The following is a 15,683-nucleotide window of genomic DNA, read 5'->3' as shown; positions in this document are numbered from 1 at the left end:
GGACAATTTGAGGAAATGGCAAATGTCACAGAAAATGAGACTGTATCATTTAAACCTCTAAATTAAGTGAGGTGGCTATCTAGACATTTTGCTGTAAGTGCTTTGATGAGCAATTAAGAGACCCTTCTTAGATACTTTGAACATGAAATCTCAAATAATGACCTGATAGCAAAGTACTGCCTAAAGAAGCTTTTTGACACTAATCACCGTATCACTCTAACTGAACACTTACTGACATACCGTGCTATATTTAAACCTTCTTTGGAAAGAAACTGAAAAACTGCAAATAGGCCTGAAACTTTTCTATGGCTCCTGCCTCACCATGTGCAGATTCTCCTGTGTAGGTATAAGAAGTGACTGACTTATACCAGACACACATGCTTTGAGCAAGTCTTGACACAGTGAAGGGTTGGAGGAAGCTCTCAATCCCACCACCAAACCGAAGAGAGATGACTAGCATACCTCAGAAGCAGATTACCCACTCTCTGGGCACTGGAGATGACTCCTTGGTGGCACTCAAATACCTTCCAAGAGATTTGCATTGGATTTGAATGTACCAGTGCACACCATCTATCCTTCCCCTGGCCTCAAGGTAAGACAGATACATTGCCACCAAATTACTGGTCTCCCTGTGTCCTGCACCCACGCCACAGGTCAATGCCACACACCCAGCCAAGGGACCCTTCTGAGGTTGAAATAGGTGTAGCGGTTGTCGCATCAGGGCAGGGCACAGGCACCCATCTGCCCCAGTCACTGGGGCAAAGACATTGTGGATACCAGAGCTACAGGCTTGGTCATCCCCAAGCCTAGGATGCCAACTTTATAATTGCACAAAACCAAACACCCTTGCCCCGCCCCTTCTCTAAGCCCCCCCCCTCACTCCAGCCCCTGCCTCAGTCACTTGCTCTTCCCCACCCTAATTCATTTTCACTAGGCTGAGGCAGGGGGTTGGAGTGAGGGAGCGGGTGAGGGCTCCAGGGTGGTGGCAGAAATGAGGGATTCAGAGTACAGGAGGGGGCTCCGGGCTGGGGTAGGAGGTTGGGCTGGGCCTTAGGAGTGCGGGAGGGGGCTCCGGGCTTGGGGAAGGATGCTGGGGTGTGGGTTCAAGGAGGGAGTTTGGGTGCAGAAGGGGGCTCAGGGCTGGCATAGGGAATTGGGGTGCAGGGTCTGGGAGGGAGTTTGGGTGCAGATGAGGGTTCTGACATGGGGTAGCGGTGTAGATGGGGTTGGGGAGTGCAGACTCCAGCTGGGCTGCGCATACCCTAGGTGGCTCCCAGTCAGCGGCACAGCAGGGCTAAGGCAGGTTCCCTGCCTGCCCTGGCTCCGCTACTCTTGGAAGCAACCGGCACGTCCGGTCCCTGGCAGTGGGGCCAGGCAGCTCTGCATGGTTCCTAGTCAATGAGAGCTGTGGAGGCGGCACTGCGGGCAGTACAGAGAGCTTCCCAGATTGTCCCAGTCCCTGCGCCTAGGGGCCAGAGGGAAATGCCTTGCAGGAGCTGCACCGAGCCAAGCAGCCTGCCTTAGCCCTGCTGTGCCACCAACTGGACTTTTAGCAGCCCAGTCAGGGGTGCTGACCAGAGCTGCCAGCGTCCCTTTTTAACCAGCCACCTGTCAACTCTACCCAAGCCAGCACCACGTTTAGTCCCCAAAAGTGAGGGACGCCAGCCACTTGTGGGGCTCTTGTTTCTAGAACAAACTACTACACAAGCTCACCGTTATTTTTAATTTAAAAAAAAACAAGAAAGTCACAAAAATGGACAGCCAGGCAACAAACGATAAAGCGCCCGTCGCTCAGGACAACGGCTACCAACTGCTTAGAACCATCACGCTTCTATTTATAGCTCCCTCTCAGCCCGTCCTACCTGCACTTCCTCCCGGCGTCACTTCCGGAGCAGCCCAAGATGGCGGCTGGGATGGGTGACAGGGACCCGCTGCTACGGCTGAGACGCCACCTGAGGGAGGAGGTAGAGCCCCAGGCTCTGCTGCTACAGCCTCCCCCCGGGGGAGCGGCTGGTAGGTGATTCCTGGAGCCTGTGACCGCTGCCCGGGTGCAGTACGGCGCCTCCCCCTCTCCCCACGACCTTGGGAGAAGAGGGCGGCCCAGGGCCCGCGCGCCCCTGTGCCGAGTGCCTTCGCGCGGGAACAGCGGTGCCTGCTGCGGGCAGGCGCGGGGCGAAGGGAGGCTCCCCCCCCCCTCTGGAATCCGGTGCGTGCGGGGAGGCGGCCAGCGCGTTTCTTAGAGCGCGCTGTGCCTGCCGGGCATCCTGGCGAAGCTGCGGTGCGGGGCAGGCGGAGCCAAAGGAGACAGGCAGGGAGAAGGAGCCTCAGGGCTGATGTGGGGAGGGGAGACGGTCACGCTGGGGCTGCCGGTGGCTGAGGTAGAGGTACGGTCTAGGGGAGAAATTGCACCAGTTCTAGGAGTATTACACTGGAGGCAGCCCCTTCTAAGCCTGCTCTACACTTAGATTTTAGGGGTTTAAGTGTATCGTTTAGAGGTTTTTAATTGAACTAGTTAACTCCAGTAAAACTCTGGTGTGGCCACTATTATACCAGTATAAATGTGGCTCATGCCAGTAGAGTTATTACCTGTTGTTGTTATTATTATTATGGTTGCCGCATACCCTGCAATAACTACATCCACGGTAGGGATGTGTGTGCTGTGCGAGGGGTGGTACCTTGAACTACACTTTCTCATGTGGACAAACCTCTTGTGTGAGTTCCAATAGCTGGCCCATATATATGCTCTGCCCCTTATGCCAGCCTGCCCCCCTCCCTCAACAGAGACAACAGCTGAGGAGAGCTTATCAGTACTTTGTTCTTGTTAATTTTTAGGGGTGTCAGACATCAGGTTGCAGTAATTTATTCATTATGGAGTTATTAAAATATTAATAAGAGAAGGGAGGGTGACAAGGAAGAAGAACTGTACAAAAAGGGGAGGAAGAAAAAAATCCAACAGGTCTCTCACCCTTGTTATATAGCAGGGGTTCCCAAACTTGGTTCGTGACTTGTTCGGGGTAAGCTCCTGGTGGGCTGCAAGATGTTTTGTTTATCTGAGCATCTGCAGGTATGGCCGCTTGCAGCTCCCAGTGGCTGTGGTTCGCTGTTCCTGGCCAATGGGAGCTGTGGCCACTGGGAGTTGCAAGCGGCCATACCTGCAGATGCTCAGATAAACAAAAGTGCCTCGTGGACCGTCAGGGGCTTACCCTGAACAAGCTGCGAACCAAGTTTGGGAACCCTTGTTGTAGAGGATCTCAGGAATACAAGAATAAGATCTCAAAACAGTTTTTTAGGCATCATAAAGGCCCTGGAACTGTGGACCAAAGGGGGTTGAGACAAAGGGAGGTTCCAAAGTGGTAAGTTAGGTAAATTTAGTAGTAATTGATTTAGCAAATGATTATGCAAATCACAGAAAAATGTAAAGTGAAGTAATATATATTACCATGGCAAGGGTGTTACTGACTGACTAGTACTAGGGAACAGAGAGGCAAATCCAGAGCAGTTATAAATAATGTGCTTGTCATAATAAAGGAGGCTTAAAATATGTGAAATATTCAAACATGCAAATATTTCCACAGGTATTCCCATCAATTTAGTTTAGTTTATTCTAACAGTGTATGTCTTGTTCAATGAGTTGGTCTTTCAGCATCCCAGGTAAAAGAACATACACCTTTGCCTTCAAAACTGCATGCTCCTTTGCCTTTATAGTGATTCTGTCTGCTCTAAAATTTGTAAGGTGCTCAGATCTTACAGTGAGAATTCTAGAAAAATCTAAATTTCCATGTAATCACTTTTTTACAGTAACTTAAGTACAGTTAATATCCTTTGCATATCCAGCTAGCTCCTGAAATTGAAAACTTGGCATGTGACATTGGTAGGAAGCAGGACAGGTGCAAGGATATTTTGCGCTCTCCAGTATTACAGTTTATTTACAGTCCAAAATTTAATTAGACATTCACAGCCAGTGACTTAACAATATTTCCTATCACTGCGATGTGTAGACTACCAGTACCTATAAAAACCCCTAACCAGGTTTTGGCAAAACCCCTTTTTTTGACAGTATCCCTCCTGGTATTACAGATGGCCATAACTGTCCTTTTTTGGAAAAAGAGGTTAGTTGAGATGGGCTGGAGCTGCTACTGCTGCTAAACGCCAATCCTGTTTCCTAAAAGACAAAACAAGACACACTCACATGGGAAAAGAGAGGAATGAGCAAAGACAGAAAATGTAGATTCGGTCTCTGACTTTCACGTGCAACCTCACTGCTGGAAAAATGCAGGCACAAAACAGGGTCTCATTAGCCACTTTGAGACCTGGCAAACTTATACCAGCAGTAGGCCATTTAGGTGCTGCCTTTCTGATCACAGACTTACAGCAGTGATGCAAAATATGCAGCCTTGACCAGCTAAGGCAGACCTTTTAGACAAAAGAAAAGAGGAGAGGGTACAAAAGAGAAGAAATAAAGCAACGCATGCATGCATATATGAGAGACAGATATCACCCCTTCTCCCCAAATGGTGGTAGGATTTAGCTGGAGCAGGTAGGTGTGGAGATGTCTTGTGTCCCTCTCTCTGGCCCAGGCTGGGCAGAACATCTCTCAGGATTAATAAAGATCTGGCGTCCCAGGAAATGGTGGTAGTGGCAGCCATGATGGGGAAGCTCACTCCTTCCTTTTCTCTTGTTTTTCAGTCAGAGCCTGCCAGCATTTCCCTCAAAGTTGCTTTTTGAGGCCCTCAAAAGGAAGTGATGCATGAAATACTAACCAGATAGGCCTAATTTTGAACACACCAATTTCAGTCCATTGATTTCTGGTCCCACACTTGTTTGTCGGTCATGATCTTAACACAGTCCTTGAGTTATATCAGTAGGTCTCTTTGTTTGGACTAATTTCATCTTCTCTCCCAACATTTGTTATAGGTTATTATAACACTTTATGAATTTTCACTTATTTTACAGTTGAACTCATAATTAGGGTAAATTCATAGGGCCCAATTATTACAACATACCTGCTTCACAAATAGACATGCTAATGGTGTTGGAGAACACAATAATCAGATTGCTTAAGCAATTAGGTATTGAAAATGAATCACTCATCTGTATATAAACTTTTTATTAAAAGCTTCCAGTCAGAACAGCTTTGTAAAATTAAGTGTGCTGCATAGTGTTTTATTAATGCAAACATACAATTTAAGATTGAAAGTAACCAATTTATGTGCTTGATGTACACAATGACAGAACTACTATACCTGAGCAATAATATATTTGAGGCATCATGATAAATAAAATACATCTCAAATTTACATTTATACACACATGCAGAAACTGTAGGAATTTTTTAAAACAAGAAAAGTTGAAAACCCTGAGCCTGTGAAAAGTCTCCCTTTATTATTTGAGAATATTTCTTGCTCTCATTAGATCTGAAAGGTTAAAATTAAAAGAGACTTACTCAAGCGATCAACTTATTCTTCTAGCTAGTTCAAATAATACAAGTATAATTTTAATATGATGGGTGACTTATGTTGCATGCTTTGAATCAGGGCCGGTGCAAGGATATTTTATGCCCTAGGCAAAACTTCCACCTTGTGCCTCCTGCCCCTCTCCACCCCTGGAACATCAATTATTATAAACATTCAAAAATGAATACTGCATAATGTGGCATTGTTCATTAGAATTAATACACTTTTGGCTTGAAAATTTATTAATTTCATTATTTAGACTACATATCTATCTGCCATGAGGCTGCATCAACTGAAAACGAAAAAAATTAAATTTTATTCCTATCAGTTCTTTTTCTTGTTCACTATTCAAAGTAAAGGATAGAGAATACATGTCACTTACTGAGTCACTATTTGAATTTCATCAACTGTTTGACATAAACATTGATTAAGAGATCAAGATAACTGCTTAATTTTAAGGAAATGTTGATTGTATTCAGAAATACACCCTTTTTAGTCACGTATAGTTCCTTCTTTCATATCAAAATCTACTACATTTTATTCTACCTTTAGAATAGCCAATTATTGTTAATAAAAGTTATAAAATTAGAATGGCGGATACTCCGTCATACAACAACTGACAATATCAGTATGACAGATTTCAACAACCTGCACATGATAAACATATACACTAAAATATTTAACATACACACACAATTGACACAAAGTATTAGCGAAATTATGCAGCAGCAATTGCCAGAGTCTTATATCTGAAACAACTCAACAAAAATAGTTAGCCTCAGTCAACAACCTCTGAAAACTAGTAAACTTAGTATTATAAACAGCCTGTCAGAACAGGTAATGGCTGTGCGTGACGAGAAAAATGACATCATTGCCACTTTGTACCGAGGTAAGCAGTACGCTTGTGCCCGCAACGCAGAGCTGGCGTATGTAGGGTTACCATATTTGGATACTATGTGATTGTCAGAGAGGGAGGATTTGGCCCTGAAACAATAACAATAAAATGCAGCCTGTGAAAAAGTTTGAGAAACCTTGACTTAAATTTCTTTGGTGATATGATGTAATATTCAGTATTGCCAACCTCAAACATTCAGAACTCATGAGTTGGGCCCCCACAAAATCACTCGATATCTGACCTACCAGTCCTCATCCTCAAAGGAAAGCTGCAAAACACTGTTCAAAAGATGAGCCCAGAAGCTTGAATTCAAAACGTTGCTAGACATTAAAAATCATGATCTTCATAAAGATACTGGATTTATGGTTAATTACAACAACCTGCAGCCCACTAATCTCCCCTTTTGTCCTGGGATTACAAGGGAGTTAATGGGCTACTTCACCTTGAATATGTGCTAACTACTTGTGTTAAACTGTCTGTTAGATCTAGTGTTTAGCTGTGACAGTTAGTACCTTTTCAGACCTGAAGAAGAACTCTGTGTAGCTCGAAAACGTGTCCCTTTCACGAACAGAAGTTGGTCCAATAAAAGATATCACCTCATCCACTTTGTCTCTTTAAAATAATGTGACAGCACAAGGGATTGTATAAAATCGTGTGTCCCTGTAGCTAAACCCCATCACCCCGGTCCTTCTCAAGTGTTCATAGTAATAAGTTCAATAACAGATTTGCAGACTTTTGACATCTCTACTTAAAAATGACCTGACAACTTTCCAACAACTGCTGAAAAGTGCTTTTTTGAAATGTTCTTTATAAAATAGGTCCCTCCCATATGATTTCATATTGTAAAGTTTGTCTTTAAGTTTAAACTAATATTTACTGAAACTTCTGTTTCTATTTGACATTGACTCCGCTTACACATAATATGTGTTTCCTACTTTACTAATCACTTCCTTATGTGGAAAGTGTGAAACCAACAGTCTTGGCATGATTTTTCTAGTTATGTGGCTGTGTTTTATAATCAGTTGAATTAAAATGTTAGCTACATTGATTTATTTGTATGCTGTGGCTTTCTGAACAGTTTAAAGAGCAGGATACATCATTGCAGCTGGAATTGTTTTCTTGATTTAAACACTGCAAATAAAAAAAGTTGGGGCATATTTTTGAAAGTTAGGTTAATGCAAATATCAAGTATTTAATCATGTAACTTTTTAATAGGTTGTTTTCTCATAGATATCCCAGATTAATCCATACAGGGAAATACAACTAGAAAGTCCAGGGGGGATTTTGATCTGTTGAGGCTTGGCCCGTACGACATGAGGGGAAGGGGACTCCAAGTGGCTGCAACTTACAACTCCCAGGTTCAGGTCATCAGCTCTAGGGGTCGGTGCCACGAAGGTTTCCTGCCAAGCCAGCCAGACAGCGATGGTCAGGGACATTTCCCGGGAACCCCACTCTGCCTGGTTGCCATGGTCCACAGGAGCACCCCTCCTAGTCCTGTCCGCCTCCCACTGCTGCTCCCAGGGCAGGAGCCAATGCCGGGCTCTGGCGATCTGCGGGGGACAGAGGCGGCAGGCAGCATCTGAGTGCGCATCTGCCTCCTCCCTGGGCTCCAAGTTACCCAGCTCCCTGTACCGCGAGGCCTGAAGCAACTTCTCGCCCCCACCTCCCCCCAGCTCCAGCTGCTGCTGTGTGGGGAAGCACTCGGCTGGGGCACACGGGCTGGAGAATGGCGGGAGCCGGGAAAGTTGGAGCCTGGGGAGGAGGTGGCTGCGCACTCATATGCCACCCGCCGCCTCTGTCCTCCACAGATCACCGGAGCCCTCTGGGAGGAACAGTGGTGGCGCCGGCGACTCACACACCGGGGAGCCACAGAATCTGAGCGCGGTGAGGGGGGAGCCGGAGGGCACGCCTGCTCTGGCTGCATCCCAGCGCGCCCCCCCGCCCCAATGGGGGTGGGCTCCTGGAGCAGATGCATGCAGGCAGCGGCCCCTGTGCGCCCCCCCCCCCCCGGCTCCCCCCTCACCATGCTGTGGCTCCCAGGAGTGTGAGCTGCCGCCACTGCCCCTCTCGGAGCAGGCTCAGCCCCACACCCCGGCAATGGTTCACATGCCCGGGAGCCGCAGAGCCCGAGTGCACGGGTCTGCCGCCTGCGTGCATCTGCTGCAGCCTGCAGGAGCTCCCCGAGGGGGGAGGGGCCGCCGGGCTGCAGCCTGGGCAGGCGGGATGGGGGACGCGGCTGCTCCCTGCTAGCAGCGCCGCCGCCTTCACGGGGCTGCTGCTCCTCTGTGCCGCGCCAGCTCCTCTATGGCTGGGGCTCGCTGCCCCCACAAGCTGACGCTCTGGCTCTCCGGTGCCTCCAGAAGGCAGCTCCTCCCTGCTGAGCCAGGGCACCGCTTTTTGGCACCCTCAACCACTCGGCACCCTAGGTGACCGCCTGGTTCGCCTAGGGGTTGCACCAGCCCTGGTAGGAAGATGATCTATGGGGAAATTCAGCTTGCAAACATCAGAGTTAATGAAAATGGATGCAAAGAAATTAGTGTGTGGAACACTGGTCTTACCCTTCCATGTGTGTCTTTCATATCAAACAAATATATTCTTTCATTATAATAGGTGATTCTTAAGTGGTTAAATAACCTTTTCAGCAATGTAAACAGCTGTTAATGTTTCTGTCAAGATACACAAACAGAACATATGCTGGTTATTTACTTTTTTATCAAAAGGCACCTTGCTTCGTTTTTGTTTTTATTTCAGGAAATGTGCAGAACCTTTTTAGAATGCTTCCTTTTTAATTCAAAATAAATTTTTATAGTGAATGCGGTAATCTCTAAAGAAGAATGAATTAGAAGGATTAAGTGTCCTATTTTATTTTAATAAAACGATACTCCATTTACTGATGGTTATAACAGAGTAATCATGGTTTTATTTCCAGAAGAATCTACAAATGTGGAGAAAAAAGAGAAGCCTCTTCCCAGACTTAATATTCACTCTGCATTCTGGATTTTGGCATCAATTGCTGTGACATACTATGTTGAATTTTTTAAAACTATTAAAGAGACCATTCAAGCAGATAGGTAAGGGATCCTCTTCTTAAAAAGAAAAGTTCTATGTATGTCTTCAACATCATACACAAAACATTGTATTTCTAAACTTTGCATTATTACTGTAGATTTCATCTTTGTGACATTAAAAAGTTAACTTTTCCATACAAGCTTTACAAGATTCTTCTTGTACAGTAACACAGGACCCTGTAATTGAATTACAGTACATTATTTTGCTATAGTGCATGGGATCAGAATTTAGAACTTGCTCTGTCTTTTGGTCCTATATTGGGTAGCATGTTGGTTACATTTTTTGGAAAGGACATTGTGTCTTCCTTTGGCTCTGTAGAAACTCTTTTGCCTGTTTTTGGAAAATTTATTTGAGATTGAAAGAAGTTAACACCTTTAATCAAGGATGGCTTACTGTACCCTTGAGAGTGAGGGAAAGGGAATTAAAATGTAAAAATGAGGGGATAATACCTGGATTTAAGATAGATGCCAAAGGCTAAAAAGGTAATATTTATTTTTATGGCTATTTGTCCTATGGCATTATTTACAGAGCTAATGTATGTGTGTGTGTGTGTGTGTGTGTGGGGGGGGGGGGGGGTTACGTTGAAACCATTAATTCAAAATATCCATTAGTTTTAAAGGAGCAAATTGAGGATTGGGTCTTTTAAATATTTTATAAGGCCTCAGTTGTGCAAACACTTACATGTGCTTAAACTTTACTACTATGAATAATCCGTTGAGTTCAGTGTGACTACCCATAGTAGTAAAGTGCATATTTGCAGGATTGGTGTCAGAGGCCATGGCTACACTTGCAAATTTGCAGCGCTGCAGCAGGGTGTGAAAACACACCCTCTCCGGCGCTGCAAATTGCGGCGCTGCAAAGCGCCAGTGTGGTCAAAGCCCCAGCACTGGGAGCGCGGCTCCCAGCGCTGTACGTTATTCCCCACAGGGAGGTGGAGTACGGACAGCGCTGGGAGAGCTCTCTCCAAGCGCTGGCGCTTTGACTACACTTAGTGCTTCAAAGCGCTGCCGCGGCAGCACTTTGAAGTGCAAGTGTAGCCGTAGCCAGAGACTGCAGGCTCATCAATAGAATTTCCAGTTTAGGATCAGATCAATAACTTTCTTCCTGAATAGAGTAGAAAGACTTAACTAGATTATAGGAATGCACTAACACCTTTGCATTGTTTTCAATTGGGCTGGTGTGTGATGAGCAGTTTTGAAAATCTGACCCCAGATGTGGTTGAGTCCAAATCTGTGCTGAGCTGTTCAGTCCCCCATGATTTGAGAGCACTTAGCTCCTAGCAGAATAAGGTCCCAAGTGTCCCCTTGTCTCTACCTGTGCACATCTAAGAGCTTTGCTACAATATTTCAGAGCAGGTGATCTCTTGGACAAAGACAGTTGCTCTGCTGTCTGTTGTGGTTTAGTAAATTCAACTGAGGTGATTATAAATTCACTTCATTTGTGAAGCTGAGCATATTTGAACTCTATTAGGACATATTTCACCAGAAAATAATTTTAAAAATTGGTTTCTTACCTCCTAGAAGAAAATTAGCACCTATAGTCCATAATTTGTTAGCTTTCTAAGTTCCATACCATTGAGTTCCATACACTGTTATGCTTGGATTTGAAATAATTTTTCCTTATGGTTTTGTTTAGCCAGTGTATTAAACTGTTTGACTCTATTAGAATCCTGTAATGAGTTTGTAGATGTGCAAGTTTATTAAAGCATTTAACTAACTTCTTCTTCGAGTGATTGCTCCAATGCATTCCAGTTAGGTGTGCGCGCCGCGCGTGCCTTCCTCCCCTTTTTTTAGCCTGCCCAGGGCGCTGGGCTGGCGCCTGGCGTGGCGCGGCATGGCGTAAATATAATCCCCCCCAGCCGTCCGTCCCTCCCCTTCCTTCTTCAGTTCCACGGCCGGTCGGAACTGTGGAGTGCTCTCTGCCCTCCACCACCCTCCTCCACCACCCTTTTTTTTTGTTATATAGTTATATATATTTAGTTGTATTTCAGTTCTTAGTGTTCTTGTTAGTGTAGTGTTTGTTAGTAGTTTGGTTAGTAGGGCTTCCTTTCCCTCCCCCCCCTCAGCCACTCCCGCCCGCACTGTGCTGGCAGGGCGCTGTGCCCCAGCCCCTATGCCCGTTGCGCCCGACCGTTGCAGGCGCACGCCACCTGCCTCGCCACACAAGTTGCCTCGGAGAAGGACATGTTATGCTTTGCGCTTTTAACACGGACACGCCAAAGACGGACGCACAGCGGCAAGCCGCAGCACCAGCGGGCGGCGGCAACACCAGCGGCGGCGGCGCCCGAGACCCGGCACGCCGGCACGCGCGCGGTTCACCGGCTCCGGCGAGCGCGGCACGGGCGCGGCACCGCCCGCCGCACGCGACCCCCCGCCGCCGCACTCCGGCCGCCCGCACCGCCACGGCGCAGCGCTAAGTCCCGTGCTGTGGACTCAGCAGCTAGCGCCTAAAGCGGCCGCTTGGTGGCCGCGGTGCGCGCGCCCGCGGCTGAGGTGCGGACGCGCACTGGGGGCCGACTCCGCCGCGAGTCGGTCCGCCGCGCCGCCGCGCCGCCGGTGAGTGGTTGCCGCCGACCACGCGCCGACGTCCCGCCGCCGACGCCTCACGAGCCGAGAGGCACCGAGCTCTCCGGAGGCACCCGCCCGCCGTGCGGCGGCGCGGGCTGTTCGGCTGTGGTTGGGGCCGCGGCTCCATCGATGGTCCACCCGGCGCGACTGGGTCCGTCGGTCGGTCGACCCCGGCGCGCTCGCACGTCCGGGCCCCGCCGAGTCCAGCCGGCCGATCTTCGCGCTCGCCTCTCGGCCGCCGGCCGCCGCCCGTACCGCCGTACCGCCCGGCCGTAGTCCATCCGGTACGGTCGCGCGTCGGTAGGTCTCGCGCGCGGTCAAGGTCCCGATCTCCGTCCCGCGCGCCGCCGCCGACGCCCCGGCGGCACGAACCCCGAACTCCGTCCGCGCCGCGCCTCCGCGCGCACCGCCGGTCGGCTCCCGCCGGCGGCCCGGCGGTCGCGCCGGCGGTGGGCCGGTCTCCGGTCGGTCGAGGCGGGCGGGACGGACGGGACGGACGGACCAGGCCATCCGCATCGGCCGGCGCGCGCTCCCGCCCACCGCCGCCCGCCCCGCTCGCACCTCAGGCCGCCCGCGCGCGCGGCACCGCGCTCGGTCGCCAACCGCCCGCGCCCCGCCGCACGCGCAGCCACAGCAGTGGGATTCTGTGCCCGCAGGTCATCATTCCGCAAGCGCTGGGGCGCTGAAGAGCGCGCCCCGCGCGGCGCCGATCCAGCCGCTGGCGCGTCCCACGCGGCCACCCCGCCGCACCTCGCAGCCGCCCCTGAACCGTCCAGTCCGCCCTCCCCAGCCTGCCTGGCGCCTCAGCCTGGCCTGCCATCTCAGCCGAGGCCATCGGCCAAGCAATGGGCCAGCATCGTCCTGCAGACTCGGTGCTCGCCCCGACCCCGAAGACCTCTGCGCCACTGGCCCCGACCCGCCGGGCGGACCTCAAGGGCCACCAGCCAGAAGAGCGGGGGCGGGTGGCGGGAACTAGTGGACCGTGTGCCAGGAGCAGCAGCCTGGGATTGGTACCCTCCAGTGGACGGTGCACGGCCCGACACGTGGACCGTGGCAAGCTCCCTGCACACGGCACTGCCGCTGTGACGCGCCCCAGCCCTCAGCCTCCGCCACAGTCCCCTCGGACTACGCCGGGGGAGACCGGCCTATGTGGTGCGGCCTGTAGCTGGTCGTGAACGCGTCTCCGTCAACCGCCCCGCCGTGATCAACCTAGCGGCGCCCAACGGAGCCAAGAAGGGGTCGAGGAGCATGGCGCCGCAAGGCCTTCGCGCCCGCTTCCACCTGTGAATGGCAGATAGCTAACCAAATGGTCCGCCCTCCCGCGCCCTGGCACAAATACTTGACATCCCATCTTAACTTCCCCGAATCTTGCCCGCGCTTCTGCGAGGGAGGAGTTCTAACGATGGCTCATCGAGGAGGCCGCCCTCGGCGGACGCGCCTCCGCGACGGGCGCGCGACGGCGCGGACCCGCGTCAGCGGCATGGCTGCGGCGGAGGACAGCGCCACAAGAGGTGCAGTACACGCACCAGGACCTGCCCACAAGAGGTGGCCAGGACTCGGATAACCTGCCCAGGCCGGGGCGCCTATTCTCCGAAAAGCTACGCGCTGCGGGAAAGACCATGGCATGATTACCGACAGCGGCCACGAGGTGCAGCGCCGCGCCCGCCAGGATGTTGGCGCCGCGCAGCCCGCTCGCAACTCTCCCGCCGACCGCCCCAGCGTGCCCGCGCACCAGTGGGATTCCAGTCCGTGGCCCCAGCGCTTCGGGACTTCGCCCAGTCCCAGCCCTCCTCTGATGGGCAGCACCAGTCCCCAGCGCCAGGCCTTTAGGCCGTCCGCCCTGGCGCCCCAACCTCTCTCCCTCGCCCCCTCCCGCTTGTTTCTCCACATCCCTCCCTCCTGTTGTCTTCAGGCTCCCATTCTCGGATCTGTCCGCTTGTTAATAACGGCCGCTCCAGTCGGGATAATCTCCATCTCCCTCCACCACCCTCCTGTCCCCCCCCTCTCCCTCCCACCTTCCCTCCCTCCTGACTGAGTGCCCCTCCCATAGGTGGTCAGAGGGCCAGACAGCGAGGCAGGGACTGATTTCCCGTTATTTCCCATCCCCAAGGCGGAGGAGGGTTACGGGGCCTTCTATTGCCCACAGATTTCCTTATCCCCCTCCACAATAAAGGGAGCACTCCTACTTGGGGACCCTGCTTCCTGAACAAATACCTGCTCAAGCCCCCATTTACCATGGCGATGGTTTGCTCCATGACTTCCTCTCTCTGGCTCGGGGGAATTCTGTCTCAACATGAGTCATGCCCATCCAGGCGCTTCCTCCTGTTACCACGTTACTCTTCCGGACTGCCTTTTCACTTTTCATTTCAAATCTTCATTCACAGGGTCCGCGGCAGTGTTGTCGTGGCGCATGGCCCAGTGTGCTAGGCCCCTCACAGGCGCCATGGCTATCTGCCCTTCGGGAGCACAGGCAGCTGCCTCAGTGCTAGGGGCTACAGTCAGGCTGACTGGCGCCGTATCCCTGTCCCTCTTTCCAGCACAGCGACTGCTTTGTCAATGCCGACCCTGCGCCCATCCGAGGTGGCAGCTCGGCCGGGCGCGGCTGCCTCCTCGGTGGGCTCGGCGCCTGGGAGCCTGGGCGCGTCTCCGGGGGCGACTGCGCGTTCACCGACCGCTCGCGGTCACCGGCACACGACGTACATCTGTCACCGCTCGCTGGTCGCTCCACTCGTCACCTCCGCAGTCTGGGGCCCATCGCGCGCACCGGCGCCGCTGACGCGCCCTCGCGCGGTTGGCGTCACGGTCACACCGCACCCGCCGCACGGCACGCCACGTCCCGACCAGGGTCGCGGTCGCCGCCGGCTCTCCCCCTCCCGCTCCTCCCGACGTGGTGGACCACGGCTCCTCGTCAGTCGCGTCACTCCGCCTGGGGACCGCTGGGCGACCGTGGCCGCGCCAAGGGACGCACTCGCGCTCCCACGGGGGGCGTCGCTCGGCCCGGGCGCCCCGGGCGGGCCGCTCGCTCCACACTGCACGGGAGGCTCCTGGGGATCCCGTTTCGCATGTCCACCCTGGACCAACCCTGCAAGCGCTGGGTGACAGCCTTCACGGCAGCCCAACATCCAGGATCACCAGCTCTCAGCAGGCTCTGGCGGCTCTGGTCTCCCCTGGGCCTGCTCTCTCTCCCACTTCCACAGAGCTGATCCTGACTTTCCGTCACCTCCAGCCGGCCTTCGAGTCCCTCTGGCAGTGCTCTCCCCGTGGTCCGCCTCCCTCGGCGTGGTACCAGCACTTCATCTGTGGGGGTCTCCCCTTCCGTGGTTTCGCCTCCAAGTGCCCAGTCCAGATCGAGGGCTCTCGGGCACTCTCTCTCGGGGCCTCCTCCCTCTCCTGTGGTTCTGTTCCTCCCGCTCCAGCTCCCCTTCGCTGGATCCCCTCCTTCGGGCCTCCCTCCCCAGGCCCACTCCTCCTCTCCTGTCCCTCACCTTCTCTCGCCTGGCAGAGTGGGCCTTTCCTCGAGGGGACGCCGGCGCCACCATGTCCCCATTGGCTCATTGTCCTCCATTGTGGTACACCCTGCTCACCGCAGACTGCTCACCCCTCCACATCACCTCCCCTTGTGGCCTTGCGTCCTCGCACACCTGACTTCCTGACCTCTCCTTCACCCTGGTCTGCAAAGTCCCCCTTGAAAGTAGGTCA

The 15,683-nt window shown here is 52.0% G+C and overlaps 1 protein-coding gene across 5 annotated transcripts in view; it reads left to right on the top strand.

The window, feature by feature from the left end:
• Window positions 1-340: 340 nt before the first annotated feature.
• The window catches only part of TMEM128 (transmembrane protein 128), a 30,355-nt gene continuing 15,012 nt past the window's right edge, over window positions 341-15,683 (top strand). The window contains exons 1-3 of one of the 5 annotated variants that reach the window (XM_039541143.1): window positions 341-592; window positions 1,842-2,013; window positions 9,281-9,419. In XM_039541143.1, the coding sequence (XP_039397077.1) occupies window positions 1,902-2,013; window positions 9,281-9,419 (251 nt within the window). In that variant the 5' untranslated portion in view covers window positions 341-592; window positions 1,842-1,901. Of the gene's footprint in view, window positions 593-1,841; window positions 2,014-9,277; window positions 9,420-15,683 lie in introns of all 5 variants that reach the window. The other 4 variants (XM_039541142.1, XM_039541141.1, XM_039541145.1 and 1 more) reach the window with 4 other exon arrangements.

Source organism: Mauremys reevesii, linkage group 5 (assembly GCF_016161935.1).
Source record: "Mauremys reevesii isolate NIE-2019 linkage group 5, ASM1616193v1, whole genome shotgun sequence".
Taxonomy (NCBI): Eukaryota; Metazoa; Chordata; order Testudines; family Geoemydidae; genus Mauremys; species Mauremys reevesii.
This window is presented reverse-complemented; position numbering and strand designations above follow the sequence as displayed.